The sequence below is a fragment of the Strigops habroptila genome, chromosome 20 (assembly GCF_004027225.2).
Source record: "Strigops habroptila isolate Jane chromosome 20, bStrHab1.2.pri, whole genome shotgun sequence".
Lineage (NCBI taxonomy): Eukaryota > Metazoa > Chordata > Aves > Psittaciformes > Psittacidae > Strigops > Strigops habroptila.
Genome location: NC_044296.2, coordinates 2,037,174 through 2,053,434, shown reverse-complemented (window position 1 = coordinate 2,053,434; position 16,261 = coordinate 2,037,174). Strand labels below are relative to the sequence as shown.

The 16,261-nt window shown below is 60.1% G+C and overlaps 3 protein-coding genes across 8 annotated transcripts in view; all 3 read right to left on the bottom strand.

Moving 5' to 3' along the window:
* The window catches only part of GNG7 (G protein subunit gamma 7), a 73,005-nt gene extending 71,694 nt beyond the window's left edge, over positions 1-1,311 (bottom strand). For all 4 annotated transcript variants that reach the window (XR_003994745.1, XM_030509409.1, XM_030509411.1 and 1 more), the window contains exon 1: positions 1,195-1,311. The gene's annotated coding sequence lies outside the window, so the exon portion shown is untranslated. The remainder of the gene's footprint in view (positions 1-1,194) is intronic.
* A 2,872-nt stretch (positions 1,312-4,183) lies between these two features.
* Positions 4,184-8,431, bottom strand: DIRAS1 (DIRAS family GTPase 1). The gene is made up of 2 exons (XM_030509172.1): positions 8,024-8,431; positions 4,184-5,981 (listed from the first exon to the last, which is right to left on the bottom strand). Exon 2 carries the CDS (start codon positions 5,955-5,957, stop codon positions 5,361-5,363), a length of 597 nt encoding a protein of 198 aa, XP_030365032.1. The 5' UTR covers positions 5,958-5,981; positions 8,024-8,431; the 3' UTR covers positions 4,184-5,360.
* A 1,163-nt stretch (positions 8,432-9,594) lies between these two features.
* On the bottom strand, positions 9,595-16,126 carry SLC39A3 (solute carrier family 39 member 3). 3 transcript variants are annotated; one of them, XM_030509163.1, is made up of 4 exons: positions 16,082-16,126; positions 15,015-15,107; positions 13,090-13,437; positions 9,595-12,558 (listed from the first exon to the last, which is right to left on the bottom strand). In XM_030509163.1, the coding sequence occupies exons 3-4, from the start codon at positions 13,294-13,296 to the stop codon at positions 11,824-11,826; spliced, it is 942 nt and encodes a 313-aa protein (XP_030365023.1). In that variant the 5' UTR covers positions 13,297-13,437; positions 15,015-15,107; positions 16,082-16,126; the 3' UTR covers positions 9,595-11,823. The 3 variants fall into 3 exon arrangements, with proteins under 3 accessions (XP_030365023.1, XP_030365025.1, XP_030365024.1); XM_030509165.1 differs by lacking the exon at positions 16,082-16,126 and adding an exon at positions 15,642-15,924; XM_030509164.1 differs by lacking the exon at positions 16,082-16,126 and having other exon boundaries at positions 15,015-15,948.
* Positions 16,127-16,261: the final 135 nt, after the last annotated feature.

Here is a 16,261-nt window from a genome sequence, read left to right as displayed (position 1 = left end):
TCCATAACCTCTCTAAACCAAGCCACCGTTAACTCACACACCAAAAAACCCAGGCAGATTACATATTAGACCTTCCGACAAGATTCCCAATCTCCTTTCATACCCTGAAAGACAGTCTAGACCCGCTCCCCATTAAGTCACACAACTTCCAAAGAGAGCTGGTGCTGAACTGTATCTCTCATCGATTACAACTGCCCCCTCATTGCCTCATCCACCCAAAAGCTGGAGATGCTCCTCACAATTCCAGCTCCAGTCACACACCCTGCTGCCCCCCACTTCCATCACGACAGCCCCTTTCCCCCAACACCCTCCTGCTGCAGCTCACCCAAAGACCTCGGGGTCCCCCACCACAATACAGCACAGCCTCTCTCTACATACGTCCCCAAACACAGCCCCATAGTGTCTCCTAGCACTGATCCTCATGCAGAAATTATCCCCCCCAGCCCACCAGCACCCTGAGATCCCCGTCAGACACCCTCTCAGCTGCTCATCCCTACCCTTCACTCCTCTGTCACAAGCTCCAGCACCCCCAGAGCCTCTTAGCCCCAACCCAGCCCACCCCACTGCCCCCAGCCTCTGACCCACCCGGGGAGTCCTCTTCATCCAGCCCTGCACCCCAGGACCCCAGCACCCTCCTAACCCCATCACTCCAGCCCAACTCACCCGTTGCATCCCATGGGACAACCAACAACCCAGGGCCCCCCAAAGCCTCTACCTCGGGGGCCAGCACCCCCCCTCCGCCCACCCAGGCACCCCTCACAGACAGCCCAAAGCCCTCAAGACCCCAGCACCCCCACAGACCCCACAACCTAGCACCTCCAACACCAGCCCCGCGCTAGGCCCCTGCGCCGGGCACTCTCAACCTCCCCCCTCCTTCACTTGGAGCCCCAGAGCACCCCCGGGCCCTCCGGGCCCTCCCCCTCATCTTCATCCCCCCACCTTGGTCCCACCATCCCTCCCGCCCTGCCCAGGGACCCTCCAAGACGCCGCACGAGCTCCCCTCGCCCAGTCCCACCAAGCCCTCCACGTCCCGCCGCCCGGGCCGCAGCGAGCCGCGAGGGGCCCCGGACAGGGCAGGGCCGGACCAGGCCGGGCCAGAGGCTCCGCGAGGCCGCGGCCTGTGCCGGCCGTCCCCGACCCGCTCGCCAGATGCTGACCCCCTCCCCAGTCCCCGCGGCGCGGGCGGCTCCTCACCGGTTTCGGCGGGGCCGGGGTGCCGAGCGGCGGAAGAGCGGAGCCACCGCCTCAGACACCAGCGCCGCCGCGCAACGCACCCTGCTGCCCAGCCCCGGCCGGGCGCGGGCAGGACTAGCCCCACCCACACCGCCTGACTGGCGGCTCATCCCACCAATAAGCGCTCGTGTCGCGGGGCCCGCCAATAGCAGCCCGGAGAGGAGGCGGGTCCGGGCGAGTCCGCCAGGTTCAGTTGCGACGGCGGTGCGGAGGGAGGGCGCTGAGGGGGCGGGGCCGGCTGCGGAGCGGCGGGATGAACAGCCAATCAGCCACGGGGGCGGGGGGACGGGGCGGCCGCAGGTGAATAGCTCATTAATATTAATGAGAGGCGGGGCGGGCTACGGCGCGGCGGCACGTGGTGCCCGGGGTACGAGGCACTGGGACCCGTCAGGGAGCTCCTTCCCCGCCCCGCGGCCCCGGCTCTGCCCCGCGCACCCCGGGGGGGGGGAGGCTCACGGGACCCAGCGCACCCCAAACCACCCAAGTTCCCAGGGCAGAGCCTTTCCAACCCTGGGCTGCGGTGCCTGGCGCCCATAGGGTGGGGTGAGAGGATGGCCCTGTGCCCCTGCGCAGAGCCTCCCACCCCACTGCCCCCACTTCCGGGTCCCCCAACGCTCTGGCCCCTGGGGCTGCTCTAGCTTACACTGGATAGATGGGCTGTGCCCAGCACTTGCATGCCAGGGGGCCGTGGCCTCAGTCTCCTACTACCAAGGTGCCAGCAGAGCTTCTCTACCTGTGCAGTGAGGGGAAAATCCAGGGGGATGAATCAGCAACGGGCGGGAGTCACGCCGACAGCACCAGGAGAGCAGGAAATCACACTCGCCAGCCTGGCCCGGCCATGAATCAAGGCTTTGATTCTCCCAGCTGCCACTGGCACAGGGTGAGTGCAGCCGGCCGAGTCCCAGTGGTGCCTGGCTCCCAGCTGCAGTGCCAGTGGAGGGACAGAGCCACGACCGCGGAGCAGGAGGGACTGCAACCGCCACTCCTGCGGCCAGGCCACACCAGTATGTACCAGTTGCAGCTCCAACCTCAGCATGAACTGACATGGAAAAAGGCTCGATCTGGGCTGCCCCCACTGGCTCCCCCTGGCCCGGGGGGAGCTGGCCCCGCTGCTGGGCACATGCCAGCGCTCGCCGAGATTGGGCTGAAAACCCAATAATCCTGTTAGTGGGGAGAAGGCTGATTTTTAACCTTAATCCAGTTTCCTCCCGTATGTCCTCACCCGCGGTGTTTTAAGCCACGTTGGCTGCAGATGGGGCTGCACCAGGCATAGGCCGGAGCATAGGGGGAACTCCCCAGCTTCAGAGCAGCACTGCAAGGGCCACGAGCGCTTCCAGGAGCCTTCCCTGCCACCCCTCCCTTTGGAGGACATGAGGGACTATGTACTATGCAGCCAGGAGGTCCTGGAGTGATGCATGGTGCCAGGAGCTGATTTGGGTCCCAGATGCCGGGTTTGTGCATTTTATGGCTGCAGGCTGCAGCAACAGCTCCTCATCATCTGGGGGAGCAATGAGAAAGGACTGGAGCATGGCTCATCCCACTAACTAATGCTCAGGCATATCTTGTTTAAACTCTAGACCTGGGGGAGGCACTGGGTGCCCTGTGAGGATTGTCCACCTCAATCTTGTGCCACTGCCCAGCCAAGCTCCTGGCTGCAGGTTTTGGGGGCTCAAGGTGCCCCTGGCCTGAGTGGTTTGATGGCTGCTGGGTGCCGGGCTTGAGCACAGGGGGGTTGCAGTGGCCAGAGCTACCCAGACCCTCCTTGGAGAAAGTGGCCTTCGCTGAGTGATAATATCCTGAGGGACATCCCTTGGAGCATCCCAAGAGGCAGCAGGACCGAGCTCCTGCTCCGTGGTGGCTCGACTGATACAGGTCTCCATCTGCACCAGCCAGGGTGGGGGGACAGTGGGAGACAGGAGGATGGGGGCAAAGATGTGGGATGAGAGACCCAGGAACAGGGAGGCAGAGATGTTCTGTTTGCAAGCTGAAGGCGTTGCAGAGACGCTGTGGGCACTGGGGGTTCTCAGCACAGGAGTCCACAGACAGGTTTCTGCCCCCCCCCCCCCCCCCCCGAAGCCCGTGAGCCCCTCAGCCTTGCCTGGGGATCCTGGGGTTCCCAGCAGGTGGGGACCAGCATCGAATGTCCCCAATACCTGTCTGTGCCCATTCTGCTTTCCTGCCTGAAGGTCCTGGCTCCTTGCAGCCCTCAGGAAGGAGGGACATAGAGACAGGAGGGACATGGGGACAGGAGTGGTTCCCATCGCCAGTGCCAGGGAGCCGTGACATCCCTGTGGAGCTGTGGCTGTCCCCATGGAGCTCTGAGCATCCCCACGGACTTGTGACCATCCCCATGGAGCCGTGACCATCCCCAGAGAGCCATGACTGTGCCCAGGGATGTGTCTGTAGCTGTCCCCACGGAGCCGTGTCCATGCCCATGGAGCCATGACATCCCCACGGAACCGTGCCCATGGAGCCATGACATCCCGGTGGGGCCATGCCCATGCCAAGGCCCCGCAGGCTGCGGCAGCCCCGCTCCCCCGCCACCCCCCGCCCGCGCACACATGCCCACACGGCTCCCGTGCCCGGGGAGCAGATGGTTTCCAAGGCAACAGGCATGATGACGCACGCACCGAGCTCCCACCTCCTCCCCACAGGGACATCAGCCTGCACTGGCAGCGAGGAGCGGGGGGCAACGACCAGTGGTGGGGGGCTGCTGGGGTGCACGCACGTGTGCACACGCTATGTCCACATGCACTAGCACAGATGCTTATACACACGTGTGTGTGCTTGCACGTGCGTGTGCGCACCTTTGCATGCACAGTCAAGCATGCAGACAGATGCACATGCATGCACATGCATGCACCCCTATCCCTCCTCGCACCCGCTTTGTGCCGAGCCGTGGCCCCCCCCGCGTGGTCCTGGCCGGGTGCTGCTCTGCGGTGACGCAGGAGCATTTCTCATCTCTTTATTGAAGGAAGACTATTTCTAGAATAAAGGCTACATCATAACGTCACCTCGTCCCCTGGGTGCTCAGGTCATGTTGTAAAAAGCCAAGGGTGCGGAGAGCTGGGCACAGCGGCGCGGGGGGGGCTCACCCTGTCCAGGGACACGCCCTTGGGGACAGCCCCAGGGGCCCTGGCACAGGGTGAGCAGGGCCGGAGCAAGGGGACAAACCTCGCTGGGATGAGGGGCTGGTGACAGCGCGGGGACCCCACTCCGGCCACGGGGGAACAAGCAGGGCTGCACCAGAGCTGGGGGTGGGGTGTTGGGGGTCCCTAGGGTGTGGGGCCAAAGGCCACCCTGCAGCAGGGACTGCAGGATGGGGGGACACGCCGCCCACCGGCAGGGAGCAGCAGCGCCCATCGCTGCGGCATCGCGGCCCAGCCAGGCTGTGGGGCTCACGGGGCAGCGGCGGGGGGGCCGGGGGTCTCCCACCGGAGCTCACCAGGATTGTGCTGGGTCAGGACCTCCCTCGGACCCGATGCTTTGTGCTTGGACTGGTGGCTCCTGGCTGCGGCACCAGAACTGGGCAGGGGGCAAGGGGCTGCGAGGGGCAGGAGGGGCCACGGTGCCGGGGCAGGGCTGGGGGCAAGGGGTGAGCGGGCACCGAGCAGGGGCTGCTCCTACCCCAGGTCTCTGCCTGCAGGAGCAGAGCGCGATGGCGTGCAGACAGGGGTGCGCGGAGCAACTGGGACGCGAGTGACTGTCCCCAGGGGTGACACCGACACCCTCATGCTGCACCGTCCTTCCCACCACGAGGACCAATGTGGGGACTCCCACCAGGGAGGGGACAGGAACGGGACCAGCCGGTGCCGCCAGTTGTGCTGCAGAGAACGCGGAGGGGGGTGTGTGTGCATCCATGTGCTCCCCAGTGGTGCCTGGCTGCGTGTCCCTGGTCCCGTTGTGCCGAGCGTGGGGCGGTCGAGCACCCCTCAGCTCGTTGGGATGCCCCATCTTCACCCCAAGACCTGAGGCGAGCGCAGCCCATGCCACTAGTGCGCCGCAGTGTCCCCACACAGTCACAGTGATGGCACAGAGGACGAGGGGATGGCCCCGCTGCGATGCCACATCCAGCCATGGGGAAGAGGGAGGTGAACTGGAGGGGGGGTGCGGGCCAGTCTGGGGCTTTACATGATGCTGCACTTCCCCTTGATTTTGTCTGTCCTCTTCTGCTTGCTGGAGCGCTTCCCATCGATGGTGAGGCTCACATTCCTCCTCTTCTCCAGGTTCAGCAGCTCTTGGAAGAGCTCCTTGACATTGTAGTTCATCTTGGCTGAGGTCTCCATGAAGGCGCATTTCCACTCCTTGGCCATGGCCTCCCCCTCCCTGCTTTCCACCTCCCGCTGGGTCTCGTCACACTTGTTGCCCACCAGCATGATGGGGATGCTCTCCACACTGCCCTTGATCTGCACAATCTGCTGGTAGATGGGCTTCAGCTCCTCCAGGGACTGCTTGCTGGTGACAGAGAAGACCAGGATGAAGGCATGGCCCTTGGAGATGGAGAGGCGCTGCATGGCTGGGAACTGGTGGCTGCCTGTGGTGTCGGTGATCTGCAGGGTGCAGACGCTCTTGTCACAGCTGATGACCTGGCGGTAGGTGTCCTCAATGGTGGGGATATACGTGTCCCGGAAGGTCCCCTTCACAAAGCGCAGCACCAGTGAGCTCTTGCCCACGCCACCAGCACCGAACACCACCACCCGGTAATCGTTGCTCTGCTCCGGCATCTTGCCCTGCGGATGCTGTCACTGCTGCGAGGGAGAGGGCACAGGGAGGTGTCACACGGCAGTGGGGGCTTCGGGATGGAACCCCTCCAGGCACCAGTCTGGGGGGGGGGAGAATGGGGCAGGCCCCCCCCAACCCCAGTGGACAGCCCCTTTAGAGATGCAGCCCCCCTGCTCCAACCAGGCCAATGCACTGGAGGGTCCCGGCCCCCCCCATGCCCTTGAGGTGCCCTTGCAGGGTGCTCACGGCACGCCTGGGGTGCAGCAGCTTTGGCTATTTTTACCAGCCGCCCGCTGCAGCCATATGGCAGAGCCGCGGCCACCAGCACTGCAGGGGGGGGACACACATACACTGAGTGCCGCGGGACCCCCAGAGTCCCCAGGCAGCAAGAACAACCGCATGGGGCAGCTGCCGGCCCAGGGAGGGCTTGATGGCACCCAGAGCCCCTCCAGCTCTGCCTCGCATGGCTGCTGCGGCTGCCAAGTGCAGAGGTGCCATTTCACATTCAGTCCTCAGTGCCTGCCCTGCCACCCAGTGCCACCTCGCACTGTGCCCTGTGTCATGCTGTCCCGTGCTATGCCATCCCTCTGCTCCACTCACACTGGCGATGCAGCAGGGGGCAGAGAGACATGGGCACCAGGGAAGAGCGTGGCATGGCTGTGGGCTTGTGGCCTGCAGGCTCGGAGACCCCTATGGCCTCCCTCATGCTGCCAAACCCCTCGCACAGGATGCATGGGGCCTGGCAGGGTCCCCACTTGTACCCCCCCAAGTGATGCAGCCCCACGATGTGGAACGAGGAGGCACAACAAGACGCTGATGCCAAGCCCCAGGCTGAGCATTGCCTCGGCCAGACCCTGCCTCAGTTTCCCTGCTGCAGCACAGGAATGGCAGCATCAGCTCTGCCCCATAAGGTGTCCCCAGCACACGCAGGGCACCACAGAGGCTTGGCCATGGGACAGGGATTCTGGAGGTGCCCCGCCAACAGCAACAAGCGGGGTGGGAGGAGAGTGACACTGCTTAGGGCAGATGCTGGAGGCAGTCAAGTCTGTCCCCAGCCAGCACCACTCACGCTACCCTCCACCTCAATCCAGGGACCAACAAGTCTGGAAGAGGGGGAGAGCAAAGCACCTCGGGCAGCCCTACGCTGGGCACCACAGCTCCTCCATCCCCAGTCATCTCTGGGGGAACCAGCTCCTTCCCATGGCCACGGCATCCCCACCCTACAGCACCAGATCCCACAAGCAGCTCCAAAACTCCAGCACGTTCCCAAACACCCAGGCAGGGGCTGGTGCCTGGAAAAACAGGGGAGCAAGCAGTTGGGAGCTGGAGAAGGAGCCCATCACTGTGGCCTTGGGCACCCAAGAAGCTTGCCCTATCGAGGGGTCCCTGCACACAGGGCAGAAAAACACCCCTTTGATTCTACCGTGTCACAAACATCACTGGCTCATGGGGCCAGGGCTGGAGCAGGGGAACATCAGATCTTGGCCGGGGCTGGTGAGGGTCCTGCAGACAAAAGTGCCCCCGGCCTCATGGCCACAGCGCGGGGCACTGGGACCAAGGGGCTGGGCTAGAGGGGCCTTCATGGCACCCGGGGGTGCCCAGCACTGTCGCAACCCCACACTGCCCTCTGCATCTGCCCACCCAGGCCACGGCCTCCCCATGGCTCCCGGGGATGGGGTCACCAGCCAGCCCGGGGTGCAGCCCCGGCATGATCCGGCTGGGGGGCTCTTCACCCCACCAGCACTCCTCAGCATCCTCCCACTTGGACACCAGCGCTGGAGGAGACAAACAGCTGGTGGGGGGGGGTCTGGTGGTCGTGATGCAGGGCAGAGGCAGAAGGGAGGGATGGATGGAGGGCAGGATGGAGATGGCGGGCAGGGGAAGGGGCAGGATGGAGGTGGCAGGGGCAGGATGGAAGGATGGCGGGCAAAGACCAGGGTCCCGCCGCACCGGGCCGGGGTCCCGGCTCCGCTCCCCAGCCGTGTCCTCGCCCAGGGCACCCCCGCGTCCCTCCCCTGCCTCCCCAGCTGCCCGCCGCGCCGGTCGCATTGCGGTGCCCGCGCCTCACCGTGTCCTGCCCAGGATCCGCCCTTGGCTGCGGGCTGCGAGGCGGCCTCAGCGCATGGCCCGGCCCGGGGCGGCCCCGGAGCGGGGGCTCCGGTCCGCCCGGCGCGGCGGGGCTCGGCTCGGTGCGGCGGGGCTCGGCCCGGCCCGGCGGGGGCTCGGCGCGGTGCGGCACGGCACGGCTCGGTGCGGTGCGGCCGCCGCAGAGCCGATCCCGCCCCGCCGCCGGCCCCGCCCGCCGCGCCCGCCCCGCCCGGGGCCGCCGGACCCCCGGGCCCAGCCCCGAGCGGCTCCGGGCCGAGGACAGACGGACAGGGACGGGGACAGACAGACGGGGATACACGTGGATGGGGACGCACGGACAGGGGCCACCCATGAACATGTGGACACAGACACACACGAAGAGGAACATGGATGCACAGACAGGAATGCACAGCCCAGCACGGGGACGGGGCCCCGCAGGTGGTGACAGGGGATACAGGGACACACAAGCAGGATGGACAGGTGCTGACACCCCGTGCTGGCAGGGCGCAGGCAGCAGCGGGGTGCTGTGAGCCCCCGTGAAGTTGGGGGTGGCTTAGGCAGCGACACTGGGCTTTGGGGACACGGCACAGCGACTCTGTCACCAGCGATGGTGTCCCCTCTCCAGGTGCCATGGCAGAGCAGGATCAGTAGCCCCAAAACTCTGGAGAGGCCCCAGCCAGGGGCAGAGCTGCTCCTTGGCCACAGCACCCTGTCAAGTGACACACTGGGGGTCCTCGGGTGGCATCTGCTGGGGCTGTGGGACCCCCCCCACCTCCCCAGTGCAGCCGAGCACAACTGGGACCTGAGCCACTTAGAGCTCAAGGGCTGACTATCCTCAGAAAGGGGCCTGCAGCCATGGCACAGCTCCAGGAGCTGTGGGTGCTCTGCCCCACCCTGGGGACAGTGGGGCTGGAGCTTGAGGTGACCACAGGCCCCAAGAGTTGGAAGGTCACTGCGGAGGTGGGGAGCTACCAGCGCTGGAGCTGCCTGACTCGTGCTCACTCCTGCACGGCAGCAATTAAAATCCGCAGCTCCTATTAATAGCAGCCACCAGCACGTGTCCCTTGAGGAGCACTGATGGGCCCAGCAGGAAGCAAGCGGCGGGGGCGGGGGGACACACCACCAGCCTTCCCTCTTGGGAATGGGGACAGGGCCCTGACTGGCACCCCGTGATGAAAGGCCACCCTGCCACGCAGCCCCCTGCCCGCAGTCCCCCACAGCGTTACGAGCTGGATGGATACTACTCGTTAGAGGAAATGAATGAGTTTCCTTGATCATTTTAGCTGTGGCTCCTCCTCTGCTTCATTCAGTCCCCAGCTCCCCGCCAAGCCTTACGCAATGGGGCCGCTGCTGGCTGCACACGCAGGGCTGAATCACTGCGATGCAGAGTGGGATGGGAGAAGGGGGGGGGACAGGAGGGTTCTGCCCCTGCGCTCGCCCTCGGAGCTCAGGCTGGGGTTTGCCTGCCAGAAGATCTGCACGTGCCCCCATTGCATGATCAGGGGACGTGGTGGAACAACGGTGACTTCAAATGAACAAGTGATACGAAAGGATGGAGGCCAGAGACTTTATTGGGAGCAGTAGATAAGGCTCATCCTCCTCTGCCCGTAAACCAAGCCAGGAACACTGGACTCTGCCACTCACAGGTGAATAAAGCTCTCCAGGGTAGCAGGAAGAGGGGGGACAGCTCAGCCCCCCTGCCAGCTCCACCTGAAGAGGGGTGTAAACCAGAGGCTCCAGCCTGGCCCCCCACTGTCACACTGACCCCAGACCCAGAGAGGGCTGGGGGGATCCATGATCCCAGCTCCCATTAGTGGATCCCTACTGATCTCTTGGGCACAGGTTAAGAAATCTCACATCAACAGCTTGTCCTGGCTTTAGTACCTCAGCCCTGGAATGCAGATGGGGCCAGGCCCATGGAAGGATGAGGAAGATGAGGATGGGAAATGGGGTGCTGGGATACACCTGCCTTCTGGCCTTCACATATTTGCCCTTGTATAGGAGAAAGCACCTACAAGCGACTAAGCCACAGCGGCTGTGCCCACACAGGGACAGTCAGCATCGTGCTCCCCCAGCAAGTGTCCCAGGACAGCCACCAGCACTGAGAGACCGCCAACAGGAGCCACACTACCCACACGAGCTGGCTGCAGAAGTGAAATAACACAGAGCTTTACCACGTCCAGGCATATTATGTTCTCCTCAGGCCCTGCTCATTTATGTCGTCTGAGGCCTAAAATAACTCTCCCTTCCCCCTTCCACTCCAGGTTTTTCAAAGCAAGATTAATTGACTTTGGTATGTTGTAGCAATTAAAATAGCTAGCACCAGGAAGTGTCAGATGATCCTCATCAGCCTCCATATGCTGCAGCTGTGCCAACCACTGCCTCCAAGATGCTGTTTCACCGTCTCACCCATCCTTCTTCCCACTTTGGATCACACTAACAGGGACTGCACCACAGCTAAGCCCATTATAATTCCATCAGCACTTCCAAAGAGCTTTGCTCTGCCTGTGGAAGCTGCTGCAGAAGCAAAGGCTCACTCATGTCACAGCAGCAGGAGGCAGCGGGGAGGGCAAGTTCCCAGCTCCAGGCTCTGATCCGAGCTCTTCAGCCAGGAGGGTAAATCCAATGATCACGACGGGATGCGCAGCGTGCTGAGCTTCCCTGGAGCTGCACTCTGGAGCCACGGGAGAGCTGCTCCTGCACAGTGCCTCTAATCAGCCCTTCCACAACCTCCTTAAGCCCAAGGGAAGAGATTTCTCCCACTCCAACAAGACACCCTGCAAAGCCTCTGTAATGCAGCACAGCCACGTGAGCCTGCCAGCACTGAGAGCAGGAAGCACAAATCCACATCTGATGGCAGCTGCTAAACCCATTTCACCACAGACCATTCCACCACAAGCATTTGCCCTTAAAATATTATTGCTGGAAATTGCTGCTGCTCGTTTCTTACAAACTAGTGGTCCCCAGGCTGGGGGAATGCTGTAGAAAGGCCTTCGGACAGGGACATGAAGATTTCCAAATGGTACATTAGCACTCTGCTGGAGGTTTTCCTTATGGAATGCTCAACATATGGATGAGATGCAGAGAATGAAGCATGGGACAGCAGCCTGGCCTCATTTTGTCCATTAATAAGTCCAAAACAAAAGCTCCTGAGTCATCATGGATTAGGATGGAAGCTCTGCTGGGGGGAGCTGTGGCACCAGGCGCACCACAGGCCCAGAAGGGATGATTTTTGGCAGCTCTCACAACCAGGCATTGCTCAAAACTAAGCTAGCAAAAGCAGCTTAGTGCAGCTGTGCAATCCATGATCACACTTGCTTTTGACTTTATTTCTGTTATTGTTTCTCACCTTCTCAGAGCCCAAGAGTGAAGGAAGCAGAGTCTCAGCCCCGGATTGTGTAATGAGTGTGAGGGGAAGGAGGGAAGAGGCTGGCTGTGCAGGTTAACAGGAAACCACATGCTTCACAAGCTCCTTGAAGGCAGCCTTAGAATCAGATTCTTAATGTTTGTCTCAACTAATCTCTGCACAAGCTGCTGTGCCTGCAGATCTGGGGAGGAGGGACAATACCTGTGACACCTACATTGGGACACTCATCTTTATCTCCCTCTGGGCACACAGGAAGAAATCCTCCTTCTTTAGGTCAATATGGAAATACCACCTGGACTGTGATGTTTCACTGAGCCATTGAGCTTCAGCATCCCCTTTGGCTGAAGAGAAGCTCATCTCTGGCGCTCTTTGCCAGGGAAGGAGGTGAGGTTTGCTTCCCATTGCTCCTGTGTTCACCACTTGAAGAAGACCAGCCCAGCCAGAGCTGCATAGCCCAGCACTAGGAAGAGAACCTTCAAGAGACGGTTGTTCTTTTCTTCCAACTCCTTTGCAAGGATCTCAAAGAAGGTGATGAACAAGAAAGTGCCCCCTGCGATGCCTTGCAGGATCAGGGAAGTAATGTTGCTGGCTGCGTTCTGGGTGCTCTCAATCCCCATCCCAATGCTAATGCCCAGAGGAATCATCAGGCTCACTGTCACAGCCATCTTCACAGCATCCTTCAGCGGCAACGAGGTCTTGGCCATGCTGATGCCCAACGCCACTGCTACCAGCGTCTCGTGAACGGCAACTCCTACGAACAAGCTCATGACTTTGTCACCCTCCTCCTGCAAGCCCAGGGCCAGTCCCTCGAAGATGGAGTGTGTGCACAAAGCAAACCCCAGCCCAACGAGCCGTATGGGGCTGGAGCGGGAAAGCTCCTGGATGTTCAGGCCATGTGAGTGGTGACTGTGTTCACTGTACAACGGGCGCCCGCGGGAAGATGCGATGAAAGGACTCTCGTATTCAGAGTCACTCCCAACATCCGAACCAGCATTGAAGGTCTCCAAGTCAATGAAGGAAGGTTTTTCCTTCTGGAAAGTCAAGATGAGCTGCTCCACAAAGATCGTCACAAAGAAGCCGACCATCATGATGGTCTCAGCCACCGGGTAGTCAGTGGTCACGTTCCCCTGCCTAAGAACTTCATTGAGCTGGAAAGAAGCAAACAATCCACAGTGAATCAATCACCTTTGTCCCTCAAAAAGGGTAACATTCCTGTTGTGCTCACACAACTCTAAATGGAGACAAAATTAATCCATGATGCTTCCTGTACCCTTGTACCCAGGCCTCAGCGCAGGAGACAAGGAACCTATTTGCCTTCCAGGGCAAGGTTTGTGGCTGCTAATGCTTTCAACACGCTCTAAACAAGAGGAGTTCTGAGCCTCACACCCAGATGATGCTCAGCCTCCTTCTGCATTAAAAACTAAACAGATCTCCATCTGGACAGGAGCAGTAGCTGAATGGGAGATGGGCACAGCTCTTGGGTACCAGGCACAGTACAGCCATTTATGAGGAAGCTTCATGAGCTGCTCTGGCTGGAGTGGCTATTCCACTATTCCCACCAGCTCAGAGGTCTGGGGGCCTGCAGGGCAGGGAGGCTGCTTCCCCTGCACAGCGGTCCTGAACACAGTGGCACTGGTTGACTAAAACTGCTCATAGGAGAGGGGCTCAGAAGCAGTTACCTTTTCTCTCACAGCAGGCAGCAAAGCGTTGAAGCACGTGGCCAGGAAGACTCCTCCTCCAAAAGAATTGCAGAGGGCAAGAACCTTCTTGGAGCGATAAGCTTTCTCGTAATCAGCCTCGATTATCTTGACAGGAAGGAGGGACCCCACTAGCATGAGGACACAGATGCCCAGGAGACACAGCACTTTGGCCACCACAATCTTCATTGTGCTTCCTGGTGAACACTCCCCACTCAATGGCCTTGTGGACAGCAGCTAGTGGGGGTCTCTCCAGCTGCCCTTAGAGCAGGCACATCAGCAGGCAATGGCAGACAGACCTCAAGGGGAAAGTGCTCCTGGACTCAGCCCCTGTGGACAGGAGTGAAACAAGAGAGATTTTCCTATAGAAGCATCCCAAAGCACAGCCACCCTCTGCATAGCAACCCCTGTAACTCCCCAGAGGCAGCAGGAAGAGTTGACAGCAGCAACCCTGCCACAGCAAGTAGAGAAACCATCAGAGAAAAATGTAACTGCAGCAAACAGTAACTTAAAAACCTTGTGAGAATTGTACCAGCCACAGCAAACTGGCACAGCATATGGTTGTAGAGGTTTCACTTCAAACATCTCACCATGACAGACACAAACCACCTGACCCTGCAGTACAGTCCAACCAAAGGATCAAGTCTTTGGTTTCTAACAGTGAGAAAAGAATATGGACTTGGGCTGGTGGTATCTGTCACGCAGAAATGAACTTAAAGATCTTCTGCCCACATTCACACGGGGGGGTTTTGTGATATCCTTGAAACTAGACTATTGGATTAATTCCTGCTCAGTTTCCTGAGCCACCATCACCATCTCGCTAGAGCAGGTCAGAGCCTCTACTGTGCTGTACCAGGAATCAGTAGGAGTGTTGATTGCTGATCAATACCCATGTCTCTAAAGAGAAACCCTACAGAGAATTTACCTGCAAGGTTCTCTATCATCCACAGGGTGTGACAAAAGAGAAAGCAGAGGTTGTTTCATACAAGAGAAAGACAGAAGATTTGAGTTGCCTAGGTCACAAAAACTGACTTGATCTGAAATATTAAAGCATTTCCCTCCAGGTTACATGCAGTGAAACTTGTTTTCCTAAAAACCATTTCAGAAAAGAACATTGTCAAATCTATTTTTTTAAATACATAAATGTGAACAGGTCCCTCCACTGCTGCTCTTACCACTTACACAAAATTGACTTGTAAAGTCAAACCAATGGCACCTTGAGAAGGGTCTCTTGCAGATCACCGGGTAAAGGCTGTCAGACAGAGTGCACTGGGGTAACAAACTAACACTGAACACTCCCAGCCACGCTAACACCCACACTTGCGATGCACAGGGGCAGAAATGGTGGTTTTTATTAAAAGTTAAGTGAATGATTAAAGGAAAGAGCCTCAATGATTCTGTACTTGGTATGGGGGGGGTTAAAGCTTTTTTCTATCTTCTCCAAGCATGCAGTTCAAGCAGAAGCAAACAGAGAGAGGTCATGGTGGTCAGGCCATGGGTTCTCAGCACCCATGGGAAGTGATGTTCATCCCAAGAAAACCCTGCTCAGATGCCACTGACTGACTTGCTCTGGGGAGAACCCAGCACACAAGCCAGGTCTGAACAAGTCAGTCCAGAGCCTGAAAGCTCAATGTACATTGACAGGGCTTCCGCAGCAGGCAGCCCATCGATGCAGCTGACAGCAGGCTCCCTTCTCCAGAGACATTGACCCCAGGACTGCCAACGCTCCTCAGTGCTGCGCTGACACAGCTCACAAGGCTTTTATTCTTCCTTTTTCTAACCCAGCAACAGCCCCCAACAGAGCATAAAGCCTCAAGGTCCCCACAGCAGGTGGGAGCAGCCGTTCTCCTCCCGACGTGGGGCCAAAGCAGCTTAGTGAAGAACGAAGCAGTAAATACAAGAAATACCTTGTGTTTCTCCTTGCCTGCTCTTGCCAACAGCCCAGCGTTCAGGAGCCAACACTGCCAATGTCTGGACTACTTCACCAGCCTGAAAGCCTTCTGTAAGAAAGAATTAACTCAGGACAGGTACTGCTTGGCTTAGCAGCCCATAATGAACCATGCCAGCAAGAAGAGATATTATATAAAGCTGAGAGCCCTATATAGAGGAAAATAAATATATTCTTAGAAACAACCGGGTTGGAAAAGGCCTTTAAGCTCATCAAGTCCACCCGTTCCCCAGCACTGCCAAGGCCACCACTAACCCATGGCACTGAGGGCCTTGTCTATACGGTGTGTGAACACTTGCAGGGACGGTGAGTCCAGCTCTGCCCTGGGCAGCCTGTTCCAATGCCTGAGCACCCTTTGGGGCAGGAATTGTTCCTCAGCTCCATCTAAACCTGCCCTGGTGCAGCTTGAGGCCGTTTCCTCTTGTCCCATCCCTTGTTCCTTGGGAGCAGAGACCAGCCCCCTCCTGGCTCCATCCTCCTGTCAGGCAGTTGCAGAGAGCGAGAAGGTCCCCCCTGAGCCTTCTCTTCTCCAGACTAAACCCCCCCAGGTCCCTCAGCCGTTCCTCATCACACTTGTGCTCCAGACCTTAGTATGATCCTTTAAATCTCGGTTTTCCCGTCAAAAAGCACAGGCTCACGATGCCCCCGACACAGCAAAGCCTGCGCGATGCTGAAACCAGGCGGGATTCCCCCAGAGCTGCTCTTGTCCCAGCACCTCCCAACACCTGAAACCGCTTAAAACCGTCCTGGTCACCCTGAAGAACGGGGTTGCTGGGGCTCCTCCCAGGCCACCAGCGCCTGGCGCACCCCGCAAGGGCGCAGAGATGAGGGGGGCACCGTACGAGGGTTACCGGGAGAGGGGTTCACCGCCTCGGTTGAGACCCGCTGCAGCGGGGCCCAGCCCCAGCCCTCCCGCACCGCCCCCCCCGCCGTTACCTCACGAGCCCGCCCCTCGGGCCCCCCCAACCGCCACCCCCGGTTACCCCGGCAACGGCCTCCTCCCCCCCCCCCCCGACCCCCACTCACGCGCCGGCTCCCGCTCGCGCCCCGTCCGAGCAGACCCCGCACGGCGCCCGCCCACGACGCCCTCCCATTGGCCACCGGCGGGAAGACCAACCGCCCATTGGCTGAGAGGGCCGCCCGTCAGCCCGCCCACGCCCTGCGGGTAGCCCTCCTCAGGGCGCCGCCAAGCCGCGCCGGAGGGGA